The sequence below is a fragment of the Schistocerca nitens genome, chromosome 6 (assembly GCF_023898315.1).
Source record: "Schistocerca nitens isolate TAMUIC-IGC-003100 chromosome 6, iqSchNite1.1, whole genome shotgun sequence".
NCBI classification, from domain to species: domain Eukaryota; kingdom Metazoa; phylum Arthropoda; class Insecta; order Orthoptera; family Acrididae; genus Schistocerca; species Schistocerca nitens.
Window position 1 is genome coordinate 366,346,600 of NC_064619.1, and position 25,896 is coordinate 366,372,495.

The following is a 25,896-nucleotide window of genomic DNA, read 5'->3' on the forward strand; positions in this document are numbered from 1 at the left end:
ATCATAGATTCTGAAACTAAAACAACAAATTTAGGATAGATTCGAGGGATGAAGAATCATTAGAGCTATGTCCATAGATTTATCAGTGGCTTATGACACAGTCAAGCACCAACTGCTATTACAGAAATCATACGTACTACATAGAGAGTTTGGCATGTCACAAATGACTGGAAATCTCTTCCAAAACAGATGATTCTTTGATGATTTCCTACAACAAACAAATTAGTGGAGAACACAGAAGAATGGTTTATCACAGGGTAATGTACTGGCTGCATTGCTTTTCAATATCTATACCAAAGACCAGACCTTGGAGGAGATCAGTTTGGATTCTGTAGAAATGTTGGAACATGTGGGGCAATACTGACCCTACAACTTATCTTAGAAGATAGATTAAGGAAAAGCAAACATACATTTCTAGCATTTGTAGACTTAAAGAAAGCTTTTGCAAATGTTGACTGGAATACTCTCTTTCAAATTATAGAGATGTCAGGGGTCAAATACAGGGAGTGAAAGGCTATTTACAATTTGTATAGAAACCAGATGGCAGTTATAAGAGTCAAGGGGCATGAAAGGGAAGCAGTGGTTGGGAAGGGAGTGAGGCAGGGTTGCAGCTTATCCCCAATGTTATTCAATATGTATATTGAACAAGCTGTAAAGGAAACAAAAGAAAAATTCAGAGTAGGAATTAAAATCCATGGAGAAGAAATAAAAATTTTGAGGTTCACCAATGACATTGTAGTTCTGTCAGAGACAGCAAAGGACCTGGAAGAACAGTTGAATGGAATGGACAGTGTCTTGAAAGGAGGGTATAAGATGAACATCAACAAAAGCAAAACATGGATAATGGAATGTAGTCAAATTAAATTGGGTGAAGCTGAGGGAATTAGATTAGGAAAAGAGACGCTTAAAGTAGTAATTGAGTTTTGCTATTTGGGGAGCAAAATAACTAATGATGGTCGAAGTAGAGAGGATATAAAATGTAGACTGGCAATGGCAAGGAAAGCGTTTCCGAAGAATAGAAATTTGTTAATATCAAGTATAGATTTAAGTGTCAGGAAGTCGTTTCTGAAAGTATTTGTATGGGGTGTAGCCATGTATGGAAGTGAAACATGGACGATAAATAGTTTAGACAAGAAGAGAAAAGAAGCTTGTGAAATGTGGTGCTACAGAAGAATGCTGAAAATTAGATGGGTAGATGACATAACTAATGAGGAGGTATTGAATAGAATTGAGGAGAAGAGAAATTTGTGGCACTACTTGACTAGAACAAGGGACCGATTGGTAGAACACATTCTGAGGCATCAAGGGATCACCAATTTAGAATTGGAGGACAGCGTGGAGATTAAAAATCATAGAGAGAGACCAAGAGATGAATACACTAAGCAGATTCAGAAGTCTGTAGGTTGCAGTAGGTACTGGGAGATGAAGAAGCTTGCACAGGATAGAGTAGCATGGTGAGCTGCATCAAATCAGTCTCTGGACTGAAGACCAAAACAATAACAACAGTAACAACCAAAGACCAGGCACTCCCAGATAACTGTGCCATCAAAGCACAAGAAAATAACATTGAGACCATTAAAAAGAAGTTATCACACTCCCTTAAACAATTGACTGTTTACTACTAGGAATACCAGCTCATACATAACTCAAACCCAATTCTAAAGTGAAATGCATGATACATATTACTTGGAAATACAATTCTAACCATATTAAGTATGCAGTGAAGCAAACACTGTATGTTTAGAACTATTGGTAATACAACTAAGCATTGAAGGTGTCACCTGATGTTCTCAGAACCGAGACCAGAAATCAGTTTGTCTGCAGCTATTAGTCTTCTCTGCATAATATCTGTTTCCTCTTGTAGGATTTGGCGATCTTGCATTGCATCACTATATTTTTGACCCAGTTTGTTGAGCATTTCTTCAAACTTCTGGATCTCCTTAGTCAGTCTGTCCAGGTCTCGTTTAGCCTTAGAGATGAAGCAGACAATGGAATTTCAGTGGATGGTCAGACCAGTATATTAGAGGAAAAAATGTGATAATGTAGATTAAATAATGTACAACCTGTCATGTCATTCAAGAATTTGATCACATATTATGTTTCATAAATACCCATTATGAAGGGGAGCTCTCAGAGACATTTAACACTTCAAGCTATACATTAACAGGCAGAAGCAGCCACTGCTCTCTAAAACTGTACTTTATGGGAATTACTTCCAGTCCACTTTATGTTTGTATATTAGGACAAAAACAGTAACTTTGGAGGAACAAAATCACACTGCTTCTTCTCTTATATTACTCAGCTGCTGTTCTTACCTAATACTTCAAACACAGTGTCCACTTTACACAGATCACTGTAAGCTGGCTATATATTGACAAGGTCAAGATCTGTTTAATACAAACATTAAAGTTATTCAGAATGTAGATCTCAAAGTCCAAATATTCTGAAAAATTGTAGGAAGAATGTACAACTCCATCAGGGGTATTGGTCACTGTCTTCATGTACAGAGGGAAAAGGGATCTGCCTGTTATGCCTTCTCACATATTGTTTCTATATATCTATGTATTCAACAATGTACTACTGTAAAAACGACACATCAAGTCACAGACAGGCATGAATAAAAGTTGTAAAATCCCGTGTGTGTGTGTGTGTGTGTGTGTGTGTGTGTGTGTGTGTGTGTGTGTGTGTGGAAGGGGGGGGGGGATTTTGAAATCTTCAATGGGAACCCCCATTTTTTATTTATTACCCCCCATTATTTTTGTTAAATCTCTTCTTGTGTAGTTTTTCACTCACCTCAAGAATCTCACATCCATTGATTTATTTTGTTGTCATCTTTCCATTTATGTACCCAACTCCTTCCACAGTTCTTGCAAAATTATGAGAAAGTGAAAATTGATGATTTATTTTTCATTAATAAACTTTCTGGATCATACCACTGAAGTATGGCTTAAAAGTGAAGCTCCAAAATGTATTTATTCAGGGGGACACTAACTAAAGAAAACTAAAAGTATTATACTGGGTGTTCATTTTAACTGAAGACCTTCCACACTCGATCCCCCCCCCCCCCCATGCAGGGTGATGGGGGGCATCTTTGAATAGTTTATGACATGCTATTCAATGGACCTTGATTAACCAGCGGCATGTGGGACCCCAACTCCATGCTGCGAGGGTAGAACAGGCAAGTATTCCATAACATCTAAATGGAAATCCATTCGTGACATTGCTATTCCTCTGAAGTATCGAACAGGGTACTACTTAATAAGCCACCATGGCCATGTAGGCAACTATGACATGTCATAACAGGCAGTACACTGCGACCAAAACTCATGTATCATGCTGACACAGAATAGACAGCATTCCTTAACATTACAGTACTTGTGCAGTGTTTATTACCTGCACATCTAACAATCATTTGGAGAACAGGTGTGCAAGTGGATGATGAATGTTGCAACCACAGAAGAAAACAACCGAAATTATTCTGATATATGGGGAATGGAGGAGAAATGTTGAGGCTGCTGTTGCCTTGTATGCTGAGCATTTGCCCGAAAAAGCTTTCTCTCCTTGTTCTTTTACAAGGTTATGAATGCCTTTATGTCTGATGGCAATGTGCAGGCCAGCAAAAGGAAAAGGAGCAATGCATTACAAGAGAAACTAATGAAACAGCTGCACTAGCAGCAATGCGTCATGACTCACGGATAAGCACCTAGCAATTACACTGCAATTCTAGTATGTCCGTAGATAGCACTGTCGAAATACTGTATCACCATAAGTATCATCCATACTACAAGTCACTGCATCAAGAACTTTATGGTGCTGATTTACATAACTGAATAGTGTTTTGTGAATCCACACATCAACTAACACAAATTAACCCCACATCCTTTGCCAAGGTGCTGTTTTCCAATGAGTGTACATTCACAAATCATGGTAGAGTTAACTGGCATAACACACATTACTGGAGTGTAGACAAAGCTGACCACCAATTTCCTTTGTCAGTTAATGAATGGTGTGGCATCATGGGGAACAAACTCATTGGTCTGTATTTTATCAGTGGTAAACTGAATGGATGCAAAAATCAAACATTTTTGGAACAAGAACTGCTGGTACTACTGCAGGATGTTTCCCTGCATCTTCGACAGTGTATGTGGTTTCTGTATGTGGTTGCCTAGTGCATTGTGCAATTGAAGCATGGTAGATATTAAACAATGTTTACACTGGTCAGAGGATCAGCAGAGGTGGCCCTTTTAATTGAACCACTAGGTCACCAGTTTTGATGGCACCGGATTTATTTCTGTGAATATGGTTAAAAGATAAGGTGTATCAACAAGTGCCAACAGGCCATGAGGACATGGTCGACTGCATCAGAAATGTCTGTGCTGACATTCCCACAAATATGCTTCCATCCTGTGAACAGTCATCTGAAAATTGGATTGCTAAGTGTATTGAAGTTGGTGGTACTACATTTGAACACTTACTCTAGTTGCAAAAGTAGAGTACTGTTTGCCTCAAGACATGGCCACAGTGGTGTGTCAAGTAGTCCCCTGTTTGATATGTCAGAGCAATACAACATTTCTAATGGGATTTCCAATTAGAAGTTATAAAACAGTGGTCTGTTCTATGTTCACATCATGGCAGTGGGATCCCACTTGCCACTGGATGTTCAAGGGCCATTGAAAGCATGTTGTAAATTGCGACTGTGTACACATTTCTATTCCTCCGATTACAGTGCCATCTGTGGTTAAATGAAGAAAATGCTTCAGACAAAATGTATATAGATTTAGCTGTAGAATCATAATCTGCAATAAAAAATGAGGGTTCCCATTGAAGATTTCAAAGTTTCCCCTGCCACCCACAAATGAGGAGACGCAGGGCGTCAAGTGTGGTATCACTGAATGTCCCCTATGAGGCAAACAAATTGGAATTATAACTTTTCTTGATCCGATGTGTAGTTTTGAGGTATTTCAATCTCTTCAGTTAAAACTAGCACCTTGTGTAGTTAAAAAGATTTCTTGGTATATTTTGGTTCCATTGGAGATTTGTAAAATGAGGAAAGGCTCTTTACGCTATTAAGATGACAAACAGTTGACAATAGGTGTGAATTGTGTAGTGTAGGTTTCAGGAAAATTAATCAAGATATAATTCATGCCGACTTGTTGTACTGCCAGTAGTTTGTTCAGGAGTTCTCTAATTCTGCCTAACACATGGAAGCTTCTACTTGTGGCTTAGATGTGAACTTTTTCAATGGTATCTGAATAACAATAATTCCAGGCATTGAATTCAGTAGAGCAATAAAAATTTTTAAAAACAGTCTTGTGAAAACATGAAGTACATGTAGTGATATGTGCAAAAAAAATATCAAGAATATGACACTAAAGACTGTAAAGGAGAACCAAAAACACAGTTCCACTGTAGCTCATATTAGATGAAAGGACCAGATAAAACCACCTCGGAGTATGCTTTGAAAGTGAATGACACAAAATAGGTCAGACTATCAAACAAAAAGCCTTTACTTTAGTCCCACTACTGAAACCCATGGTACTAACACTCCATAATTACAGTGTCAGAAGAAGAATTACCTTTACCAGTCTTTATGAAAATTAACTTGAACTCAAAATGGGTGTATGATCGTGCTATTGATCTTATGATATAAAATTCACTACTGTTTGGAAACAGTGAAACATCAAGACTGAAAGATATGATCACAATGAAATTTATTCCACTGAGGGACATGACACTACACAAATGATTAGCATTACAAACCGATACATGCACTGTGACTGTGAAAATTCAGTATTGAGCAGTATCACCATGTGCTGCAACCAGAACTGCTATATGTTGTGGCATGGACTGTTGATATTTTTAAAAATATCAGGTATCCAATTTATCAATATTTAAAAAAATTATTGGCACCCGATATATTGATAAATACTATCGATATATCGACAAATTCTATTGATACATCAACATAAAAAATAACAATGTACCGGTCTATAAAATTATTGGCTGCACATTGTAAATATACTGCCGGTTTTAGAGCTGTATATTTAAGTATTGATTTTTTTTAGGATTTGTCACGTATCAGATTTCTCCAGAGCATTCCATGTCGACTTCCCTGTTTTTTTCATTTTCCACCAACACCAGCGACCTAGCAGTTGTAGCATCAAAATTGTGTGGTGAAGCTAAATGTTGCAGTTTCTGTTGATAGCGCTGAGTGCTGATTACATCAGTATTTCCCCTTACACATTTCCACCCACTGCAAAGACCAATCTTGTCATTTAGATTTTTGTTCAAAATTTTTAGCAGCTGTTTTTGAAGAATGCAGATGTGAAGAAATAGTTTGTTTAGCGTGATTGGTGTGCTATTTCTTCGCACCGGAAATCTTGTTATTCCATTCACACCACCACCACTAGTGCAATTGGACTTCATCTTTGTGCCACCTATACTTGCTTCACACAATCAAAGAGCAAGATTGGACTTGACAAGGGAGGGGAAGCAGTGGTATCCGCTGTTCTTCAAAGAACAGTTCCAGCTGGGTACTGTCCTGAAATACGGCCCATGGAAAGGCCTGCGGGAGGCCCTCCCCGCCCCAGCCTCCTCCTTACCCCCACCCTGTCACCACTCCCATCATGCACTGGTGCTGCTGATCATATAGTAGTTTCAGCTCTCTGAGACTGCAGATGTGTGTGCAAGTTGCGCTTGGGTGAGTGTGTGTGTGCTTGAGTGTATGTGTGTCTACTGCTGACAAAGGCCTTAATGACTGAAAGCTATGATTGTGTGAATCGTTTTATTGTGTCTATCGCGGCTCAGCATCTCCACTATATGGTGAGTGGTAGCTTTCCTTCTCTCATAACATTGCCACTCAGCATGACAGCATCGATGTTCACTTGCCAAATGCAGTCTGTGCTGTTCGTGGGGTCTGGTCAATGGAAGCCAATGCAATGACATGCATGTCACCAGTCCAGCTCGCAGAAGACGGCATCGAACCATTGCTAAACACATGTGCACACTTGTTACAGTGCTCCAATGTCACACCAACACTGTGGACAAAGCTGTTCTGTCCATTATGGCCAAGCATACAAGATGGTTGTCATCTCGCACTGTGGTCATATTATGTTGCCCAGTACCCTGTCAGAGCTGTGTATGGCCCTCTTCTCTCCACTGACTCCACATATGCCTCACTGTTGAAGCAGCATGCCGTGCCCAAGCCTTAATGTCACAGAATGATAGAGCCATTTCTTGGAGACAAATCATTTTGCCCCATTTGAAAGTACTCACATGCCAATATTCCACCCAGTGATGTTGACAAGGCATAATGGCACTTGATTACAAATTTACACTTTGTGTGACAGCTCACCAGTGAGTGTTGCGTAACAATGATCTGTCTGGTCACACAAAAGAGGGTTTTGTTGTATCCATGTGCATGTCACCTCTCTACCATCCAACTCACTTATTATAGTTTCGCTGTTCTACATGTCCTCTTATCATGGTGAGTTGCAAACCATTGTGCTTGTCAATGCTTTGCTTTTTACAGATAGCAGTGTATTCAACATTTAGCATAGAGAAATTTGAAAGCAAACTTAATTATTTTCTTAGACTTTCTTTATCTGACAGAAGAATTTTTATAGAAGAACTTGTAGCTTATATAGTACAAATGAGCTGTATACACACTTCTATTATTAATATAAATTTATTTAAATGTACACAACTCAGCTGCAAATGTTCAGAATTCAATCATAATTAAATATAAACTAATTAAACACCACATCAACTAACTTACTCTTTGATATTATGACATATGCTGCAAATGATGAATTGGACACATAATTAACTTACATGATCTATGTTATTAAAACTGTTATAAGTTTGGAGTATTCAATGAATATTGAAATGTATGTGTAAGCTCCTGATAGTTTGATCTGTGTGCTAGCCAGATGTATTGGCATCTGCACAGACAGTAGATTTTAAAACATTTTTTATATATTTCCTATGAACAAAAAGGTGAATCAGTCCTCCATATGGGTTAATACAGAGTATCCTCTCTTGTTAACAAATCTATTGCATCACCGATCTTTTCTTTTGTCATCAGTGCTAGATTGATTTTAACTCCAAGGGGAGAGAGAGAGAGAGAGAGAGAGAGAGAGAGAGAGAGAGAGAGAGTTACTATCTTCTTCTGGTTAGCATTGCTGGAAGTTAGACATAACATGAAGCTGATCAGCTGTCATGATTGTAATACTAAATGTAACACAGTAAAGCAGCATTATTATCCACTGACTTGCAGAACTGATATGATGTGACTATATTAAGGCACTCAAATCAGTTCACATCATGAATAAAAAATGAAGGTAAATTACTGATTTTCTGTTCTCATTGTAGTCACAGAGTGACCTACTGATGAAGTTACTAACGTGTCATTAAAAATAAATCATATTATCCCCTGAAAAAGAGAGAGCTCACATGGAGTAAAAAGTTCCATACAGACCATCTAAAATAAGCAAAATGCAGAAAAATCACACAATCACATTATCTAACTGAAATATTTAAAAACAAATATCTTGCTTATCTTATTTTGATTATTTGTAGGATACCGGACAGAACTCAAACTGGATGCCAGATTCATTATGAGTTTTCTCACAATCACAATAAAACTGAAAGCACATTATTTGAAAAACTTGTCATTGTATGAATGAGGTGTTTTTATACAATCAGTAATTTCTACATATGTTTACCTTGTCAAACTCTTGCTCTAGCTGTGCCACTCTCTCCTTCTTTGGCTTTACTTCTCGGTACACAGCACAGTAACCAAGAACTGCCTGCACAAACTTCAACAAGCCATATCCAGCCTTACTGATAGATGCCATTTCACCCAATTTGGTAGATTTCTAGGGGGGAAATCAGTTAACTTCTTAATTGTACAAATAACAGGAAGAAACATATTTAAGAACTCAATAAATATTATGTTTGTTCACACTCACAATATGATTTACACTACACATTCTAAAGGCAGAATAATGTATAGAAACACAAAATTATAGTATACAAGCAGATTTATGACAATTCAGATTTATGAAAAGGCATATACAAAATGCCTAGTAACATAATTATAAACATTCCTCCACCTTCTCACTGTTCTTCCATAGCTCCTGTTAACTCTGTCATTAATACTTCCTCTCCTACCGTCATGAATGCATATCCTTACTATATTCATTCCTTTTGAAAACTTGCTTTTGCCCTTTCAAAATTGAAGTCCCACAGCATGTTTCTTGGATCCTGCTTGTCCCTTGAAATTACCTGCAAGAGGCCTAACTGAAAGTATCTCTTTATCTATGGATTTATCCTCCTCCAGCTCTTTCACAATCCTAAAAATAGCAACATGTTGCCTTTACATCTGACTTATATTACATGTGTCCCACTTTCACTTTAGTATATTTATTTTCTCAAAAAATATTTGCAGCTATTTGACCCTGACACTCCCTTGTATGAAGTTATCTACCAGGTTTACTAAAAATTGCAGAAAAAAGCAAAACTTCACCTCACTATCACACATAATTCCAAGTTTACCCAACACCAGTATTTCTACCCTGTTTCAATCTATTGCAACACAAATACACACCTGTAACCACCACTCTTTACAATTAATTTAAGCTGGCCAGGCTCTGCAACCTCCTTCAATCTTAAGTACTGAGTTCCAAACCAATGGCTAAACATTTTTACACAAATAAGTCACAATACACTCCTCTAAGTTTCTCCTTTTATGAATATATTAATGTGTATGTATTGTCAGAGAGACCCACTTTCATCTGGATGTCTAATTTCATCTATAAGGCTAGATTTAATTGTGTGGTTCACACAATATCAGCTATGTGTATCAATTTTACTTCCGCACCTCAAAATGTTTAGGCAATAAATCGAAATTCAAAACATGACTTCAACAAAACCATTAGAAGAAACAGAGTGTCTGCAGCTGCACACACAATATCCAATGGATTGGTCAATATATCATAAAAACATGAAGTTCCACTTATCTTGAACAATTCTGACTGCAGTTCCAATTCCGTCCACATACCTCACACCACTGTTACAATCTTTCCACAAGTTCATGACCTCCAACATCAGTTTATCATTCTTTCTCACATCCCTAAGCACGATATGAGCATATGAACTGGCAAATCCTAGGCTCTTTATTCCATTCAGAGAAATAATTCTGTATCATCATTTGAGCAAACAAGGTGTTATAACTTCAAGTTGAACAAATATATTTCAAGGACAATGCAATACGTGAAAGTCACAGATCAAGTAAACAAAGTAAGACGTGTGTACACCTTAACAGTCAAATCATAACTGAGTCTGAGTCCAGGGGTTGCTGGCTGGCTGGCCGCTTAGGTGGCACTGCTGCTGCATGGCTGGCAGACAGCGCCGCATATAGAGGACGCGCATAACTGCGCGGCAGCACTTTGAAAGATCGGCGAGTCACAACAATTTTCCCCCCTTTGAAGCTTTTACACAGGTCTTGATGGAGGTGGCCTGTATATTGCTAACGTCCATAGGTGTTGTTTGACTGGCCGTAAAGTCTCAAGGAGGAGGCTTCCCGTACGGACGGAAGTGACTCCGATGATAACAGGTCGAGATGACAGGAGATGTGGGGGTCGAATCTGCTGGGGCCCCGGTCACCAATCTGCCCGTTCTGGCAAGTCCGGTTGTTATAACAGGAGACATGGGCGATGTGTCCACATCCGTAGAAGGAGGTGAGTAGAGTTGCTCCGGCAGATGATGGTCATCTGGTTCCTGTGTGGGCACATCTCCTGGTGGCGTCAGTTCTTGTGCTGGCACCGAAATGATGGTGAGATGACTGCGTGGTGAGTAATGAGAGATTCCAGGATCCCAAGCGTCAGGTAGAGCCGACGGTAGTGTAGTGGCATCCGGAACAGGCGTTGCCGGCACACGAGGCCGAAGCTGGTCCGAATGACGCACTGCAATGCCCATGTCCATCTGGATTTCATACAGGCATTGGCCACGGTGTCGTAAGATGCGGCCAGGACTCCATTTTGGCCACCTGCCATATCCCCGTACCCATAGAAGGTCGCCGGCAGTGAACCGGCCAAGTGAAGGCACCCGCGGCCGTGAGGTGGAAGGCTGCAGAAGATGAAGTAGCGTGCGGGGCTGTCGGCCATGTAAGATCTCAGCCGGGCTATGGTCGCCCATGGGGATGAAATGGTAAGAAGCCAGAAGCATCATCAGCAGCAGAAGAAGTCAGGAGTTTCCTCATCTGAGCCTTAAATGTGCGGACCACTCGTTCAGCCTCACCATTTGACTGTGGATGGAACGGAGGGGCTGTACAATGCATGACGTCGTGACGGGCACAAAAATCCGCAAAATTGGAAGAGGCAAATTGCAGACCATTATCAGTAACAAGAGTAGAGGGAAGGCCTTCCAAAGAGAAAATGCGAGCTAGGGCATTGGTGGTTGCCGCGTAGTAGGCAACGTGCAACGGACAATGAAAGGAAAGTTAGAGTAGGCATCAGTAACGAGAAGCCAATAAGTACCTAAAAAAGGTCCCGCGAAGTCAGCATGAATACGATCCCAGGGCTTCTCAGGCGAAGGCCACGGTGACAAAGATGACTTCGGGGCGGTGGCCTGTGACGCACAAGGGCCGCAGGCAGCGACCATGTGTGCGATTTCAGAGTCAATGCTGGGCCAGTACACATGACGGCGCACCAGAAATTTTGTGCGAGAGACATCCCAGTGCTCTTGGTGAAAGAGGTGCAAGATCAAAGCACGCGAAGATGCAGGTACCACAACACGGGTTGAAGCATTTTCGGTGGAAAGGAGGATAACACCATCCCTAGCCGTGAGGCGGTAATGCAAAGCGTAGTAGTTCCGCAACGGATCATAAGTCTTAGTGAATGGACGATCTGGCCAACCCTTCTGAATACAGCGTAAAACCCGGGAGAGGGTAGGGTCAGAACCCGTATCAGCTGCCAGCTGGTCCCCGGTGATGGGGAACCCATCCACAACCTGCTGCTTGGCAACATCTAGGTGGAAACACAGAAGTTTGTCCCTATTGAATGCCAGATCAGGACCCATGGGAAGGTGAGACAGTGCATCAGCATTCACATGTTGAGCCGTTGGCCAGAAATGAATCTCATAATTGAAACGAGACAAGTAAAGAGCCCAACGCTGGAGCCGGTGTGCAGCCTTGTCGGGAAGTGACGTTGATGGATCAAACAAGGAAACAAGTGGTGTGTGATCCGTAACAACATGAAATTTGGATCCATAGAGAAAAACACCAGACTTATGAAGACCATAAATAATGGCTGAAGCTTCTTTTTCAATTTGAGAATACTTTTGCTGGGCATCCGTGAGCATTTTGGAGGCATAAGCAATGGGTTGTTCAGAACAGTCAGAAAAACGGTGCGCAAGGACTGCACCGACCCCATATTGAGAGACGCCCGTGGCAAGAACAAGATGTTGGCCAGGTCGTTAAGTAGCCAGGCACGGGGCCTGTTGCAGCATAGTCTTCAATTTCTGGAAAGCTGCATCGCATGACGCGGACCAGTGAAAAGGCACATTTTTATGCAACAGGTGATGCAACAGCTGAGCCACCGAAGCAGCAGATGGTAAAAACCTGTAATAGTATGCTATTTTCCCCAAGGAGGCCTGCAGTTCCTTAACAGATGTAGGGCAAGGAAGGGCATCGATCACAGGGACAGTTTGCTGAAGCAGACGAATACCATCCCGAGAGAGTTGAAACCCCAAATACGTGATAGATGCCTGAAAAAATTTTGATTTCTGAAGATTACACTTAAGACCGCAGTCTGTAAGACATGAAAAAGTGTACAGAGATTTTGAAGATGTTCGTCAGTGGTGGAGCCAGTGACAACAATGTCATCCATGTAATTTATACACCCAGGGACAGTGAGCAATAATTGTTCCAAGAATCGCTGAAAGAGAGCAGGGGCGCTGGTAACCCCGAATGGCAATTGTTGGTATTGATAGAGGCCGAAAGGTGTGTTAACTGCAGGAACTGCCGGGAAGCAGTGTCGAGAGGAAGTTGATGATAAGCTTCTGACAGGTCAAGTTTAGAAAAATAATGGCCTCCAGCAAGTTTAGTGAACAATTCTTCAGGTCGAGGCATAGGGTAAGTGTTGATAAGGCATTGAGCATTTACAGTGGCTTTGAAATGGCCACAGAGTCGAATATCACCATTTGGATTAGCAATGACAACGACAGCGACAGGAGAGGACCACTCACTGGAAGTGACAGGAAGCAAGAGCCCTGAAGCACTGAGACGATCCAGCTCCCATTTGACCCAATCATGAAGGGCCACAGGAATGTGCTGAGCCCGAGCAGTGGGTTTGAGTGTGATATGAGCTTCAAAGTCATTTGCACGGCGTAACCCAGGAGAAAAAAGGGACGAAAATGTCGTCGACAAGGAATCCAATTGAGCATAAGGAATAGCATCAGAGACGATATTGACAGAGTCATCTATGGAGAACCCAAAAACGCGAAAGGCATCGAAACCAAAAAGATTCTCTGCTTACTGTGGTCGACCACAAATACGGGAACAGTGCGAACAACAGATTTGTAAGATATCTCACCATCAAATTGTCCCAAGAGAAAAATCTTCTGTTTATTGTAACTCCATAATTGCCTAGTGACAGGTGACAGGATTGGAGAACCCAAATGGAGATAAGTCTGAGAACTGATGATTGTGGCAGCAGAACCAGTATCCTCCTGCATGCGAACATCCCGACCAAGTATTTGGACAGTGAGGAATAACTTCCCTGAAAGGGAAGAAGTACAATTGACAGACAACACAGAAGCAGAATCAGTGTCATGTCCATGAACATCAGGTATGCGGTCGGATTTGCAAACGGATGACACATACGGCCCAACGTAATGGACAGTCCTCTCATGAATGTTTCAAAAAACACCGTGGACATGAAGGAAGTTGCCGTGGGGTTTGCTGCAGTTTCTTAGAGGTTTGTTTATGGTTAGGCCAAGGCTGGGCTTGGGAGCCTACTGTGGCCACGTCGGCCAGTGGGGAAACGCTGCACACTTCATCAACAGTGCACAGAGGTTGTACTTCCCCGACGTCACCCCATGCCTCTATTTGTGCTCCAGCAGCGTGAGAATTTCAAAAGACTGAGCAATGGATAGGACTTCATCTAGATTCGGATTTGCCAACTGAAGAGCATGTTGCCTAACTTCTTTGTCGGGCGCCGACCGAAGAATAGCATCCCGTACCATGGAATCGGCGTAGGATTCTTTGTGAACTTCAGTAACAAATTGACACTTTCGACTGAGGCCGTGAAGTTCAGCCACCCAAGCACAATAGGATTGATTTGGTTGTTTTTGTAAATGATAAAAGACAACACGAGAGGCTACTACATGCGTATCCTTTTGAAAATAGACGGACAGAAGTGAGCACATTTCAGCAAAGGACAAAGACGCAGGCTCTTTCAAAGGAGCCAATTGTGACAACAACCGATACATTTGAGGTGAAATCCATGAAAGGAACAGAGACTTACATGTTTGGTCATCCGTGACATGCAATGCCAAGAAGTGCTGTCGAAGACGTTTTTCGTAATCAGACCAGTCTTCCGCCGTCTCGTCGTAAGGAGGAAAAGGAGGTAGAGACAAAGACGAGAGATGCCCTACATTGGATGCCGTGACGAAATCACGAATCACATTTGTGAGAAGCGTTTGCTGTTCTACGAGACCTTGCAGGAGTTGCTCTAAAGTAGCCATGGAAACCTGTGGGTCAACGATGAAAAAGAAAAATTCACTACATTGTCGCCAATTGTTATAACTTCAAGTTGAACAAATATATTTCAAAGACGATGCAATACATGAAAGTCACAGATCAATTAAACAAAGTAAGACGTGTGTACACCTTAACAGTCAAATCATAACTGAGTCCGAGTCTAGCAGCCGCTGGCTGGCTGGCCGCTTAAGTGGCACTGCTGCTGCATGGCTGGAAGACAGCGCCGCATGTAGGGGACGCGCACAACTGCGCGGTGGCACTTTGAAAGATCGGCAAGTCACAACACAAGGTTTCCATCAGTGTGGAACTTCAGTAATGAGATTATGTGAGGGAGAGCCTGTAGCAACTCTCTGCCACCTCTACTTCTTGTATATGCCAAAAAATTGCATTCCCCTTGTTCAAACAGACTTCCACTTTCTGCCATCTTACACGGATACACATATCCAAACCCTCTGGCTGACTTCACATCACTCACTGACCTTTTCTCTCTTTTGGTTAGAATGTTTAAAACACCACAATATGTTATAAGACATGGCCGTATTGGAAATGGTATGCATTTACCTTCCTCTGACATTTGAACTATATGCACAACTTGTCACAGAGAGACATAGAGTTTGATACAGACTTCAGATCATGGTTCTACTTGGTCATTTTTCATGTTAACAAATAACTACCAGTAGTGAAGAAAAGGATAAGAATAGAGAAAATCCTAGAACTGATTGACAATTCAATCCCAAACTTTGGACTTGTATTTTGACACATACAAATTTATGCACTAAGCTACACTCCCTGCTTCGGTAGATCAACATTTTCAACCGGCACAAAATCCTCTTAATTGAAGAGAACAGTCATTTACATAAGCCAGTAATCTCTTCCTTAGTTTGCACATTTGTGAGAAGAAGAATGGTTACCTCTGTGGAAAGCTGAGGGAAGAGTGTTAATAATATTTTGTTATACTGACATAGAAAAAAGTTAACAATATATGATAAATTGGAAGAAAATGGACTAACCATATTATCATTCTCCCTTAAAAATAACAAAAAGACTGTACATTATGATAATTGGCAAACATGAAGGACTTGGACAAGGTCAGTTCAGGTGGAGAAGAATGCTTATAATACTAAAACAAGAAGGACTGGATATTATGAGTAGTAGAATATATATCAAGGATTTCAGCAAAGTCTTTCCAGATGAATAAGAATGCTGACAATATTGAATTTTTAAACTGAAAGAGATTCAAGCTGAATTCATACTTGTCACTTTAAAGCCATCATTTGGAAAAGATGAGTTAAAATATATGGTAATAGTTAGTACCTTTCAGTGTGCCGACATTGAGAGGGACAGATGACTGACTGAATAAGAAATTTTGTTTAGAATAACTTTTTAGTCTTAGAGTACTGCTATCAGCACTGTCACATGCAGTTAGGAAGCATTGCCACAATTATTGCACAACTCACAACTAGCCACCAGGATAATATTTCTTAATCAACTATCTGTGTGAAGCATGACTGAGATTGTAACAACAAATTAATTTTATGTCTGCTCCAGTAAATAAGCCATCAGGCAAGGATGTATTTTTGAGCATTGATATTGGTGTACATATAATAATTACTGGGTAGATACACACTTAGCAGAACAGGTCATGATGGGAGGGACCCCCATGGTGCACACTCACTGTAAAAGTACTTCTAGCGAAACAAAGACTACTGCACGATAGCTGTAAAATGAAGCATAGGATCATAGATAGAGAAATGCTAAATGAAATGCATTTGGCTCCGAAGAAGAAAATTTGTAAGTCTTCAATTGCTACTGTGACAGAATATTATTGAAAGTCTATCATAAAACCCAAAGAAATTATTGTATATTAAAGTCTGTTGGTGGGACCAAAGTTAGTGTCCAGACACTCTTTGATGTCACAAGAAAAGTAGGTATGGGGCATCAAAGCAAATGCAGAAACACTGAACTACACCTTCAAATGTTTGGTTACAAAGGTAGTCTCAGGAGTATCATTCCAATTTAATACTCATGCCACTGCAAACATTGAGAAAATCTATATTAGTGTCACTGACACTGACAAACAGCTGATATTGGTAAAACTGAAATAATCTCCAGGGCCCTATGAAATTTTTATCAGATTCCATAAAGAATAGGTGGCTCAGTTAACCTTTATTTTAAACATAATATACCATGAACCATGGACCTTGCCGTTGGTGGGGAGGCTTGCATGCCTCAGCGATACAGATGGCCGTACCGTAGGTGCAACCACAACGGAGGGGTATCTGTTGAGAGGCCACACAAACATGTGGTCCCTGAAGAGGGGCAGCAGCCTTTTCAGTAGTTGCAGGGGCAACAGTCTTGATGATTGACTGATCTGGCCTTGTAACATTAACCAAAACGGCCTTGCTGTGCTGGTACTGCGAACGGCTGAAAGCAAGGGGAAACTACAGCCGTAAATTTTCCCGAGGACATGCAGCTTTACTGTATGATTAAATGATGATGGCGTCCTCTTGGGTAAAATATTCCGGAGGTAAAATAGTCCCCCATTCGGATCTCCGGGCGGGGACTACTCAGGAGACCGTCGTTATCAGGAGAAAGAAAACTGGCGTTCTATGGATCGGAGCGTGGAATGTCAGATCCCTTAATCGGGCAGGTAGGTTAGAAAATTTAAAAAGGGAAATGGATAGGTTAAAGTTAGATATAGTGGGAATTAGTGAAGTTCGGTGGCAGGAGGAACAAGACTTTTGGTCAGGTGATTACAGGGTTATAAATACAAAATCAAATAGAGGTAATGCAGGAGTACGTTTTATAATGAATAAAAAAATAGGAGTGCGGTTTAGCTACTACAAACAGCATAGTGAACGCATTATTGTGGCCAAGATAGACACAAAGCCCAAGCCTACCACAGTAGTACAAGTTTATATGCCAACTAGCTCTGCAGATGATGAAGAAATTGATGAAATATATGACGAGATAAAAGAAATTATTCAGGTAGTGAAGGGAAACGAAAATTTAATAGTCATGGGTGATTGGAATTCGTCAGTAGGAAAAGGGAGAGAAGGAAACATAGTAGGTGAATATGGATTGGGGGGAAGAAATGAAAGAGGAAACCGCCTTGTAGAATTTTGCACAGAGCACAACTTAATCATAGCTAACACTTGGTTCAAGAATCATAAAAGAAGGTTATATACCTGGAAGAATCCTGGAGATACTAAAAGGTATCAGATAGATTATATAATGGTAAGACAGAGATTTAGGAACCAGGTTTTAAATTGTAAGACATTTCCAGGGGCAGATGTGGACTCTGACCACAATCTATTGCTTATGAACTGCAGATTGAAACTGAAGAAACTGCAAAAAGGTGGGAATTTAAGGAGATGGGACCTGGATAAACTGAAAGAACCAGAGGTTGTAGAGAGTTTCAGGAAGAGCATAAGGGAACAATTGACAGGAATGGGGGAAAGAAATACAGTAGATGAATAATGGGTAGCTCTGAGGGATGAAGTAGTGAAGGCAGCAGAGGATCAAGTAGGTAAAAAGACGAGGGCTAATAGAAATCCTTGGGTAACAGAAGAAATATTGAATTTAATTGATGAAAGGAGAAAATATAAAAATGCAGTAAATGAAGCAGGCAAAAAGGAATACAAACGTCTCAAAAATGAGATCGACAGGAAGTGCAAAATAGCTAAGCAGGGATGGCTAGAGGACAAATGTAAGGATGTAGAGGCTTGTCTCACTAGGGGTAAGACAGGTACTGCCTACAGGAAAATTAAAGAGACCTTTGGAGAGAAGAGAACAACTTGTATGAATATCAAGAGCTCAGATGGAAACCCAGTTCTAAGCAAAGAAGGGAAGGCAGAAAGGTGGAAGGAGTATATAGAGGGTTTATACAAGGGCGATGTACTTGAGGACAATATTATGGAAATGGAAGAGGATGTAGATGGAGATGAAATGGGAGATATACTGCGTGAAGAGTTTGACAGAGCACTGAAAGACCTGAGTCGAAACAAGGCCCCGGGAGTAGACAACATTCCATTAGAACTACTGATGGCCTTGGGAGAGCCAGTCATGACAAAACTCTACCATCTGGTGAGCAAGATGTATGAGACAGGCAAAATACCCACAGACTTCAAAAAGAATATAATAATTCTAATCCCAAAGAAAGCAGGTGTTGACAGATGTGAAATTTACCAAAATATCAGTTTAATAAGCCACAGCTGCAAAATACTAACGCGAATTCTTTACAGACGAATGGAAAAACTGGTAGAAGTGGACCTCGGGGAAGATCAGTTTGGATTCCGTAGAAATGTTGGAACACGTGAGGCAATACTAACCTTACGACTTATCTTAGACGAAAGATTAAGGAAAGGCAAACCTACGTTTCTAGCATTTGTAGACTTAGAGAAAGCTTTTGACAACGTTAACTGGAATACTCTCTTTCAAATTCTAAAGATGGCAGGGGTAAAATACAGGGAGCGAAAGGCTATTTACAATTTGTACAGAAACCAGATGGCAGTTATAAGAGTCAAGGGGCATGAAAGGGAAGCAGTGGTTGGGAAAGGAGTGAGACAGGGTTGTAACTTCTCCCCGATGTTATTCAATCTGTATATTGAGCAAGCAGTAAAGGAAACAAAAGAAAAATTCGGAGTAGGTATTAAAATTCATGGAGAAGAAGTAAAAACTTTGAGATTCGCCGATGACATTGTAATTCTGTCAGAGACAGCAAAGGACTTGGAAGAGCAGTTGAACGGAATGGACAGTGTCTTGAAAGGAGGATATAAGATGAACATCAACAAAAGCAAAACGAGGATAATGGAATGTAGCCAAATTAAATCGGGTGATGCTGAGGGGATTAGATTAGGAAATGAGACACTTAAAGTAGTAAAGGAGTTTTGCTATTTAGGGAGTAAAATAACTGATGATGGTCGAAGTAGAGAGGATATAAAATGTAGATTGGCAATGGCAAGGAATTCGTTTCTGAAGAAGAGAAATTTGTTAACATCGAGTATAGATTTAAGTGTCAGGAAGTCGTTTCTGAAAGTATTTGTATGGAGTGTAGCCATGTATGGAAGTGAAACATGGACGATAACCAGTTTGGACAAGAAGAGAATAGAAGCTTTCGAAATGTGGTGCTACAGAAGAATGCTGAAGATAAGGTGGGTAGATCACGTAACTAATGAGGAGGTATTGAATAGGATTGGGGAGAAGAGAAGTTTGTGGCACAACTTGACTAGAAGAAGGGATCGGTTGGTAGGACATGTTTTGAGGCATCAAGGGATCACAAATTTAGCATTGGAGGGCAGCGTGGAGGGTAAAAATTGTAGAGGGAGACCAAGAGATGAATACACTAAGCAGATTCAGAAGGATGTAGGCTGCAGTAGGTACTGGGAGATGAAGAAGCTTGCACAGGATAGAGTAGCATGGAGAGCTGCATCAAACCAGTCTCAGGACTGAAGACCACAACAACAACAACAACTGTAGATCAGTCAAACAGAGAGCTATGGCCAGTAGTTGGGAGAAAGATCAGGTCTAACCAGTCTACAAATGGTTCAAATGGCTCTGAGCACTATGGGACTCAACTGCTGTGGTCATAAGTCCCCTAGAACTTAGAACTACTTAAACCTAACTAACCTAAGGACAGCACACAACACCCAGCCATCACGAGGCAGAGAAAATCCCTGACCCCGCCAGGATTCGAACCCGGGAACCCGGGCGTGGGAAGCGAGAACGCTACCGCACAACCACGAGATGCGGGCACCAGTCTACAAAAAGGATAGAAACAGTAATTCACAAATCTACTGCTCACTATCCTTGACATCCATCTGTTGTAAAATATTAGATTATATTCTGACCTCAAAGATAATGAAGTATCGCAGGACCAGCTGACATCCTCCATGCTAACCATCAAGAATTCCAAAAACACTGGTCATGGAAAACCCAACTTGAACTTTTCTCATATGACATCCTGAAAGCCATGATCATGGCAGTCAGGTAGATGCAGCATTTCTTTATTTTCAGACAGCATGTGACTCAGTAGCACATCTACACTTATTATTAAAATAACGATTCTACAGGTATCATGAAATTTGCTACTGGATTGAGGTTTTCTTGGTACAGAGGGCACAGCATAAGATCTTGGATGGAGAAGTAACTTCAGATGTGCCTCAAGGATGTGTGTTGGGGCCCTTGCTGTTGTATCAAGTACCTTATTACTGTATATACATGTACACCTGTACCAGTGCTCAAAAATATCTTCTTCACTGGCAACATATTTATTGGAAGAGAAGTACAATTAATTTCTTGTTAAAAAACAACCTTGTGCCACACAAATAGTTGCTGAAGAAATATGATCCTGGTGAATACTGTCAGTTGTGCAAGAATTGTGCTTGTAGATCTAATCTAATACTACAAAGTTATTTTGAATAAAACTATTTAATTAGTCAATAATTTATTTCTCATATTATCAGTACAATGAAAGACATTTTTTGTTACAATATCTTTTCCCTTGTCTCATTTTGGTAATGGCTTTAAAGGCAAAAACATGAATTCAGTCTGAATCTCTTTGTGTTTATTATTTCAATATAATCACTGTTCTTCTACATGTGAGAAGATGTTCTTCAAATCCTGCATACATCCTGACACTCATGATACTGTTTATCAATGACCTTGAAGAGAATATTAATAGCAAGCACCTACTTCTGCATGTGATGCTGTTATCTGCAATGCAGTCTCAAATAAACTGTACTAGTATTTAGAGCTTTACAGTATTTCAGTGTGGTGCAATGATAAGCAGTTTGCTTTAAATGTAAAATTGTGCACTTCACTAAATTAAAAAAATTAAAAAAAATTGATTAAATAAAAAAAATTAAAGTAACTGATAACTATATTAATACTGGGTGTAACAAATTGTTGGGATATGAAATGAGACAATAACATAGGCTCAGTTGTAGAAAAAGGAGGTGCCGAGTTTTGGTACATTGGGAGTTTACTAGGAAAATGCAATTAGTCGACAAACAAGATTGTTTACAAAACATTTATGCCATACATCATAGATTATTGCTCTACTGTTAGAAGCATACCAAAGAGAACTAACAGGGGATGTTATATGTACACAATAAGGGCAGCAAATGTGGTCACACATTTGTTTGACCCATGGGCAAGCCTCATGGAGATGCTGAAAAACTGAACTGGCAGATGCTTGAAAATAGGCCCAAACTAACCCATGAAAGCCTACTTACAAAGCTTCAAGAACCAGCTTTAAGTGAGGAATCTGGGGATATACTACAAACCCCTACGTAATGCTCCCATAGGATAATGATAAGAAGATTACACCAATTACAGTACACACAGAGGAATTTAAGCAGTCATTATTCCTGTGCTCTGTGCACCATACTACACAAATGGAATTGGAAGAAGACCCAATATGTGATACCAATTTCAGAAAAAAAAGTTAAATATCCTCTACCATGCAGTCCACAGTAGTTTCAGAGTGTAGAAGTATGTAGAAGGTATGACGGCATGCTGAAAAGTAATACTTCCAAATATTTTATGTGCAAACTCTTGAAGCTTTTTAAATAAAATAAATTTTATTAACAATCTTCATCTTTATTCTTCATGGCTACATATTTATTTCTCAACACAGTAACTTTAGCAATGAACACATTTCTCCCAATGACAGTCCAGCTCATTGATACCATCACTGTAGAAAGTCACCTTTGCTTGCACCTCATCATCATTATCAAAAGTGAAGTCCCTGAGGAGTTCTTTAAGTTTTGGAAACAGATGAAAATTGGATGCAGCCAAGTTGAAACTGTATGGAGGATGATCGATCATGATGAACTCAAGGGTCGGACTGTTGCAGATGTCATAGCACTTGTGGGTGTTCTGGCATTCTTATGCTGAAGGAGAGGGTGCTCCACATGTGGATGAAGTTTTCTGCAGTTAGAACTCAATTACAGCATGCTGTATATCATGCACTGACATAGCTACATTACACACTGCCATGTTACATGCTACAATTTGAAGCTCTCCAGTGGTAGAGGGTTGCAACTTGCATCAGAGAAATAAGAAAATCGACACAGTAATATGCATGACACATAATACCTCAACTGATATTGATAACAGAAACAAAATCTGGAATAAACAATCAGCAAGCCCTCATATTTAAAAATTGACAAATAATAATGGTAATGAAGAGTCCATGATTAACATTTAAATTATTGTGAGCAAGAAAGATTAAAGGAAAGCAATTTTCATTCACAAACAAGGAAACAATTCATTTGCAGGAAATCCATTTATTCACATTTTTGAGAACTAAATTACTCAGACAGGAAAGAGTCCTATCTCATCTACAAATCTTCACTTAAAAAAGAAACTTCATAAGATAGTCAAAGGGTAACCAGCGTCAGCAGTTACATCCTTCTTGAAGGTACTGGAAAATACTGTGTATTCAAAAATTAAGGCACATATCTCTAGATAAAATAATCATGCAGTCTCAATTTGGATTTCAAAATGATTTCTCCACAGGAGATGCTGTTTTCCAAATAATGAATTTGATTATATGAGGGGGACTTGGAAAAGTAAGTTACACATGCCATTCCACACTAAGACTACTGCACAACAACAGTGGCACTTTATGAGAAGAGAGTACATTGTCAGGGTTTCCTGCATACACAGTTCTGCTGCAGTACAGGTAACAGGTGCATCATAGTGTGGGAGTAAAATGGCATGGCAACTGGTCACATACTCCAAAACTGAAGTATGAAGGACAATACAATTCTTGCGGGCAAACCATCTGAATTTCCCACAGATTCACCATGAAATTCTGGCAGTATATAGACCAAATACAATGTAACATCCAGCAATAGTGAAATGGTGCCAACAATATGACCAAGGCCACAAAGATGTGGGCAATGCTGATTAGGAAGGAAGGCTATTGACACTGTCCACACATGATGATGTCTAGACAACCAAGGAACTGATTCACAGTAATTGAAGATTTTCCGATGGTGAGGATGTTCACTTAGCAGTCCTTGAATGCCTCCATGACCAAGGAGTCCATTTCTACTGTCAATAAACTGAATGACTGGTGGAAAGTTCCAACCAATGTTTACAGATACTTGGTGACTAAGTTGAGAAATAGTGTTATGTGTCTGTGCTACTTTGAAGTGTAGTGCAGCATTCAATAAAAGTTACTTGGTCTGCTGTAATAACATGTAACTTACTTTTGTAAGTCTCCTAGTACAAAAGCTAAATAACAAAATATTATTAAGTAGTAGCTCCTGTGACTTGTAAAAACCATTTGATTGTTTAGTACACAGTAGTATCCTAGTGAAATGCAATATCATACTTTCAGAGACTTGATAGTAACTGGTTTCCATCATATCTCACTAACAGAAAGCAGAGTGTTGCATTAACAAATTCATTGAGTGTACATAACAAAAAATTATACAGAGAATGGGGATGAATCACTACAGGTGTATCACAAGGAATATTGATATTGCCACTATGGCATGGCAAAGCACATTTGCTACACGTACAGGATGTGCGTACAATGTGTGGCCATTAGCTGTCATCTGGAATTGATGTTGTTAAATTGATGTGAGCCAAATATGCCTTTAAGGTCAGGAAGAAGGCATATCAATAGCTTACATAGTTTAAATCAGCCTGTGTAATATGGCGATGGGAAGGGGGATCTTCTTCCATGGTACTGGAAAAAGATTTGGTAAGAATGTATTTATAGTCCAAGACTGTTGGCAACAATTGTCTTGAAAAGGCCTTAGCTCAAGAAGACAGGAGTCTTGCCACACAAAGACACTTCCGAGAGGGAAGAGCATCATATTTGCAAGTGACTGTAGTGCATTGTACAGACTAAGCAGCAGCCATTGGAGCTTCTGTCAGCATCAGAGTAATACCTCAAGCTTAACAGAACATTTACTTGAGAGACAGTTCCAAACCTGATGTCATGTAGCATTCATGCCATTAACTTGGAATCACTACCATCTGTGACTTCAGAAGTCAAAAGCTAGAGCTCACTGGATGGCAGAGTGGTGATCTGTTCTATTCTTAGATGAGAGCTGTTTTCATCTTGATGTCAAGCCACATGTTGGTAATGAGAAAGCCAGATTATCTCTTGGAACCAAGTTGTTTGTAACACAGATACATTCAACAGCAAATCAAATGTCATCCAGTACCAGCATTCAACAGCTGCTGATTTGACAGCTTCAGTGCAACAGATGTGTAACAGCACAAAATGAAATTTGTACCTGTACAAAGCAAATGGCTGCATTTGAAATTTAAAACATTCCCATTACATAGGGTGTTCCATGAAATTTCAGGTGAACTGCTGGCTGTAACTTGCCACAATATTTTTTGCTGCTGAGTCTTCTGGCAATCTTCAGGTGCTGTATAAACTTGAAAGTGGGCAGAAGACTCTCAGCCAGATTATTATGGTAAGAAGTTACTGACATCCAGCAGTTGGCCCAGGATTTCACGGAACAATATTTGCATGCTTGCATTCAAAACTGATGTAAGCACCATGGTTATAGAAGTCCTACCATTTCACATTTCTTGCTGCAAATACTGTAACTTGTGACCTGAAGACTTGAATCAAATAAAAACTTACATACTTTGCTTACTTTCATTCTATTATGTCATATGGGATCTTATTCCGAGGCAACTCAGCAAACCAAGTAAATGTTTTTACACTCACTTGTGTATCCAGGAACATCATGTAGAAATCTGTTCACAGAACTGCATATTATAACCACTGTTTCTCAGTATTTTTATTCCTTAATTAAATTTTTTACAAGTAATATGTCTCTATTTCCAACCAATAGACTGAGTGAGGTGGTGCAATGGTTAGCACACTGGACTTGCATTAGGGAGGACGATGGTTCAAACCTGCATACGGCCATCTAGATTTAAATTTTTCATGATTCCCACAAATCATCTGAGCAAATGCTGGGACAGTTCCTTTGAAGGGGCATAGCTAATTTCCTTTGCTATCCTTGACATAATCTGAGCTTGTGCTCCATCTCTAATGACCTCGATGTTGACAGGATGTTAAAACCAATCTCCCTTTCTTCCAATCAATACCTCAATACATAGTATCAATACAGAATAAGAACATTCTA

General features: G+C 40.0%; 1 protein-coding gene across 1 annotated transcript in view; it reads right to left on the reverse strand.

Annotated features, from left to right (window-relative positions):
• Positions 1-25,896, reverse strand: part of LOC126263364 (dynein axonemal heavy chain 10) — a 1,742,213-nt gene that overhangs the window by 273,158 nt on the left and 1,443,159 nt on the right. The window contains exons 59-60 of the mRNA XM_049960456.1: positions 8,717-8,879; positions 1,782-1,959 (exon numbers count right to left, since the gene is read on the reverse strand). Coding sequence (XP_049816413.1) covers positions 1,782-1,959; positions 8,717-8,879 — 341 coding nt within the window. The remainder of the gene's footprint in view (positions 1-1,781; positions 1,960-8,716; positions 8,880-25,896) is intronic.